Raw genomic sequence first — 5,414 nt, forward strand, 5'->3', positions numbered from 1 at the left:
CCTACCAGCGCGGCCGCACAGAAAGGGACGCGGACCGCGCTGGATTTTCCATCCTTCATATTAGCTGCTCAATCCAGGCGGACCGCACTGTTTTGGTGTGCGGCCACGTGGCAGACTTCAGAGACTTTGTGATTTTAGCTTTTCCCACGCGGACCGCACTGCTTTGGTGCACGGCCGCGTGGGAACTTGTCAGAGAGATGCCTTTTTTGATCTTCCAGCGCGGACCGCACAGAAATATCACGCGGACCGCGCTGGGTCTTCTGAGCCTTAACTTACATTTGCTCAAGCCTACGCATACTGCACTGTTTTGGTGTGCGGCCGCGTAGGCAGTATTCAGAGATTGAGCATTTTGCACTTTTGCCCTGTACTGGTTCAACATTATCCCTGCAACACTTCACAAACTATCAACTCAATAATCCTACTCTACAACAGAAAAACAAAGAAAAAGAAAAAGACATGGGTTGCCTCCCAAGAAGCGCTTGATTTAACGTCGCGACACGACGCATGTTACCATCACAATCATTTCAAATGAATAAGTGTCACCACGTGGGTGTCATCAAACTTGCCCAAGTAGTGCTTGACACGATTCCCATTGACCCGGAACACTTCACCATTCTTGTTTTTGAGATCAATGGCACCAAAAGGAGTTACACCAACCTCTTCAAATGGACCGCTCCCCTTTGATTTTAGCTTGCCCGGAAACAACCTTAACCGGGAGTTGAAGAGGAGAACCATATCACCAACCTTGAATTCTTTCCCCCGGGCATACTTGTCATGAAGGTACTTCATCTAATCCTTGTACAAGGACGAGCTGGAGTAAGCATGAAACCGAAACCCATCAAGTTCATTCAATTGCTCAACCCGGAGATTTGCCGCTACGTCCCATTCTAAGTTCAACTTTTTCAAGGCCCACATGGCCTTATGCGTCAGTTCCACCGGAAGATGACATGCCTTCCCAAACACCAACCGATATGGCGACATACCAATCGGAATCTTGAAAGCTGTATGATAAGCCCAAAGAGCATCATCTAATTTCTTCAACCAGTCGGTCCTATTTGCATTGACAGTTTTGGACAAAATACTCTTGATCTCACGGTTTGACACCTCAACTTGGCCACTCACTTGAGGATGATAAGGAGTGGTCACCTTGTGATTTACCCCATACTTGGCTAACAAAGAGTCAAAGGCCCGATTGCAAAAATGAGAACCCCTATCACTGATGATAGCACGTGGAGTGCCAAACCTAGTGAAGATACTCTTTTTCAAGAATGCCACCACACTTCGAGCTTCATTGTTGGGCAAAGCGACGACCTCAACCCATTTCGACACATAGTCAACCGCTACCAAGATATAGGTGTTGCCACAAGAACTCACGAATGGCCCTATAAAGTCGATCCCCCAAATATCAAAAATGTCAACTTCTAGAATCGTGTTGAGGGGCATATCATCTTTCTTCAAAATCCCTCCGGCACGTTGGCATTCATCACATTTTTTCACAAAGTCACTGGCATCCTTGAACAACGAAGGCCAATAAAACCCACAACTCAACACTTTAGACGCCGTCCTCGCCCCGCCATGATGGCCACCATAGGGCGAAGAGTGACAAGCTTCCACAATACTCAACTACTCTTCTTCGGGAACACACCGGCGAATTACACCATTGGTACAAATTTTGAAAAGGTACGGCTCATCCCAATAATAGTCCAAACAATCCCTCTTGAGCTTCTTCCTTTGGTTGGAAGAGAGATCATACGGGACCACCCCGGTAACAAGATAATTTGCAATGTCGGCAAACCACGGCATGTCTAGCATAGAAACCGAGAGGAGTTGTTCATCCGAAAAAGCATCATTTATCTCAAGGCCGTCCGAAGGCCTCCATTCCTCTTCCAATCGAGACAAGTGGTCCACCACTTGGTTTTCACTTCCCTTTCTATCAACAATCTCCAAATCAAATTCTTGTAGAAGAAGCACCCATCTCATTAACCTTGATTTTGAATCCTTCTTGGTCATCAAGTACCTAAGGGCGGCATGATCGGTATAGATAATCACCTTGGCCCCATAAGGTACGGGCGAAACTTCTCCATGGCGAAAACAATGGCAAGCAATTCCTTCTCGGTGACCGTGTAATTCCTTTGAGCTTCGTTCATTGCCTTTCTCGTATAGTACACCGGATGGAACATTTTGTTGATTATTTGTCCCAAAACCGCCCCCACCGCAACATCACTAGCGTCGCACATGAGCTCAAAGGGCAAGCTCCAATTGGGTGCGGTAATGATGGGGGTAGTTGTCAACTTTTGCTTTAGAAGCTCGAAAGCCTCCATACATCTCTCATCGAACACATATTTAGCGTCTTTATCTAGCAACTTACACAACGGGTTAACTACCTTAGAAAAGTCTTTGATGAATCTTCGGTAGAAACCCGCGTATCGAAGAAAACTCCTTACCCCTTTGACAGAAGTAGGGGGAGGGAGCCTTGAGATCACCTCAATTTTTGTCTTATCAACCTCAATCCCTCTTTTCGAAATCTTGCGACCCAACACAATTCCTTCTTCTACCATGAAATGGCATTTCTCCCAATTGAGAACCAAGTTTGTGTCTTCACATCGGGCCAACACACGATCCAAATTTTGTAAGCATTCACCAAACGAATCCCCAACCACAATAAAATCGTCCATGAAGACCTCCAATATGTCCTCCACCATGTCGGAGAAGATTGCCATCATACATCGTTGGAAAGTCGCCGGAGCATTACATAATCCGAATGGCATTCGAGAGAAGACAAATGTGCCATAAGGACATGTGAAGGTTGTCTTTTCTTGGTCTTCCGGGGCAATGAGAATTTGGTTATAGCCTGAATACCCATCCAGAAAACAATAGAAAGCCCGGCCCGCAAGACGGTCAAGCATTTGATCCAAGAATGGCAATGGGAAATGATCCTTTCTCGTCACCTTGTTCCACTTCCGGTAGTCCATACATACTCTCCAACCTTTCACAGTACGAGTCGGAATAAGTTCATTATTGTCATTGGTCACCACCATCATTCCTCTTTTCTTCGGCACACATTGTATCTGATAAGTCCACGAACTGTCAGAGATTGGATACACCACACCGGCATCAAGCCACTTTATAACTTCTTTCTTAACCACTTCTTACATGGCCTCGTTGATTCTCCTTTGATGTTCAAGAGAAGGTCTAGCATCCTCCTCCAATATGATTTTGTGCATGCAAAATGCGGGGCTAATACCCCGAATATCGGCCAAAGTCCATCCAATCGCCCGCTTGCCCTTTTGAAGAACCGCCAAAGTGGCATCAACCTGAACGTTAGTCAAGCAAGAAGAAATAATGACAGGCAAAGTGAAATTGGGACCAAGAAATTCATACCTGAGATTAGGAGGAAGTGGTTTCAACTCCAACACCGGTGGCTCCTCAATAGAAGGCTTGGTGGGTGGAGTTTTGTGATTTTCAAGATCAAGAGATAACTTCCTCGGCTCATAAGAATACGAGCCCATGCCATGAAGTGCATTCACACACTCCACCCTTCCGGCATCATCATCAATATCCATATTCAAGAGCACGGCATCAAGTGGGTCCTCAATATTTGCCATTGCGCTTGTGTCATCCACTATCACCGCCGTGACAATGTCAACAAACGAGCACACTTCGGTGCTATTTGGTTGCCTCATAGACTTGCATATGTGGAACACCACCTTTTCATCACCAATACGGAAGGTCAATTCTCCTACTTCAACATCAACCAAGGCCTTCCCCGTAGCTAGTAAAGGCCTTCCAAGAATAATAGGCACCTCGAAATCCACTTCACAATCCAAGATCACGAAGTCGGCCGACAATATGAACTTATCAACTCGAACAAGGACATCATCAATAATTCCCAAGGGCCGCTTCATTGATCGGTCCGCCATTTGAAGCCTCATAGAAGTCGGACGAGGTTGTCCGATTCCCAAAGTCTTGAAAATCAAATATGGCATTAGATTGGTACTTGCCCCCAAGTCACATAGGGTCTTTGCAAAATTTGCGCTTCCAATGGTACATGGTATTGTGAATGCACTGGGATCCTCTAGCTTTGGAGCCATGGAGTGTACAATGGAACTCATTTGATGCATCATCTTGATGGTCTCGCACTCCATAGATCTCTTTTTAGGAACCAAGTCCTTCATGAACTTTGCATATCCCGGCATTTGTTCAAGTGCCTCCACCAAAGGCACATTGATGGTCAAACTCTTCATCATCTCAATAAACTTTTTAAACTGATTGTCACCTTTTTGCTTGGCCAATCTTTGAGGGTATGGCGGAGGAGGCCTAGGCAAGGGTGCCTTGGCTTTTGGCACCACAGGTTCAGGCATATCAATGATGTGTTCCTTAGACGGGTTCACGGCCTCTTGGGTCTCTTCCTCACCCTCATCAATTTCAATTCTCATATCATCATTTGCACTTGGTTCAACAACATCTTCAACTACCAATGGTATCTCATCATCTTGCAATCCTTCTTCATCATCCACAAATCGATTACCTCTTGAGGCTTGCACATCACCGCATCTTCCACTTCTAGTGGTCACTGCCTTCACATGATTATTATGCCCACCCTTGGGGTTCACTACCGTATCACTTGGTAGAGCACCTTTCGGGCGAGTGTTGAGAGATTGCGAAATTTGCCTGAGTTGCACTTCCAAATTGCAGATGGAAGTGTTATGGGAGGCCAATTGAGCATCGGAGTCGTGATTCTTCTTCATCATTTGTTCAAACATATTCTCTATTCGACCCATGTCATTACCCGACGAACTCAGCCCTTGTGATTAAAATGGAGGCGGGTTGTTGGGTTGTTGATACATCGGGGGCCTTTGAAAGCCTTTCCCCCTATTACCTTGACCACCATTATTGTTCCACCCACCTTGGCCACCATTGTTGTTATTCCAATTGTTATTCCTGTTCCAATTTCCTTGATTCCCTGAGTTATTATTCCCCCAATTGCCTCCTTGATTGTTATTATTATTCCAATTGTCGCCATGTTGATTGCCCCAATTACCTTGGGGTCTCCATTGTTGATTCCCTTGATTACCTCTATTCCCTTGGTAGTTGTTGACGTATTGGACTTCCTCACTTTGGTCATCAAAACATTCATTAGAATATCCACCACCATCATCATAGTTGTCAAAATTCTCTTGAGGTTGTTGTTGCCCTTTTTGCCTTCTTTTCATCATATTCACCCCCTCCATGGCATTTACTTGTCGCGGACTTTGAACCTGATGAAGTTGTGCCTTGGCCAATTGGTTCATTATGGTTGTGAGTTTGGCTATGTCTTGTCCGTGATCATGTAGCTCCTTATGCAAATGTATCACATTGGGGTCTCCTTGAGTAACATTAGCACGACTTTGCCATGCCGAAGAAGTATCGGCCAT

General features: G+C 45.4%; 2 protein-coding genes across 2 annotated transcripts; both read right to left on the reverse strand.

Moving 5' to 3' along the window:
* Window positions 1–2,898: 2,898 nt before the first annotated feature.
* Window positions 2,899–4,781, reverse strand: LOC138878942 (uncharacterized). Its single transcript, XM_070158508.1, has 2 exons — window positions 3,502–4,781; window positions 2,899–2,986 (listed from the first exon to the last, which is right to left on the reverse strand). The coding sequence occupies exons 1-2, from the start codon at window positions 4,779–4,781 to the stop codon at window positions 2,899–2,901; spliced, it is 1,368 nt and encodes a 455-aa protein (XP_070014609.1).
* A 30-nt stretch (window positions 4,782–4,811) lies between these two features.
* On the reverse strand, window positions 4,812–5,414 carry LOC138878943 (uncharacterized). Its single transcript, XM_070158509.1, has one exon. The coding sequence runs from the start codon at window positions 5,412–5,414 to the stop codon at window positions 4,812–4,814; it is 603 nt and encodes a 200-aa protein (XP_070014610.1).

Source organism: Nicotiana sylvestris, chromosome 10 (genome assembly GCF_000393655.2).
Source record: "Nicotiana sylvestris chromosome 10, ASM39365v2, whole genome shotgun sequence".
NCBI classification, from domain to species: domain Eukaryota; kingdom Viridiplantae; phylum Streptophyta; class Magnoliopsida; order Solanales; family Solanaceae; genus Nicotiana; species Nicotiana sylvestris.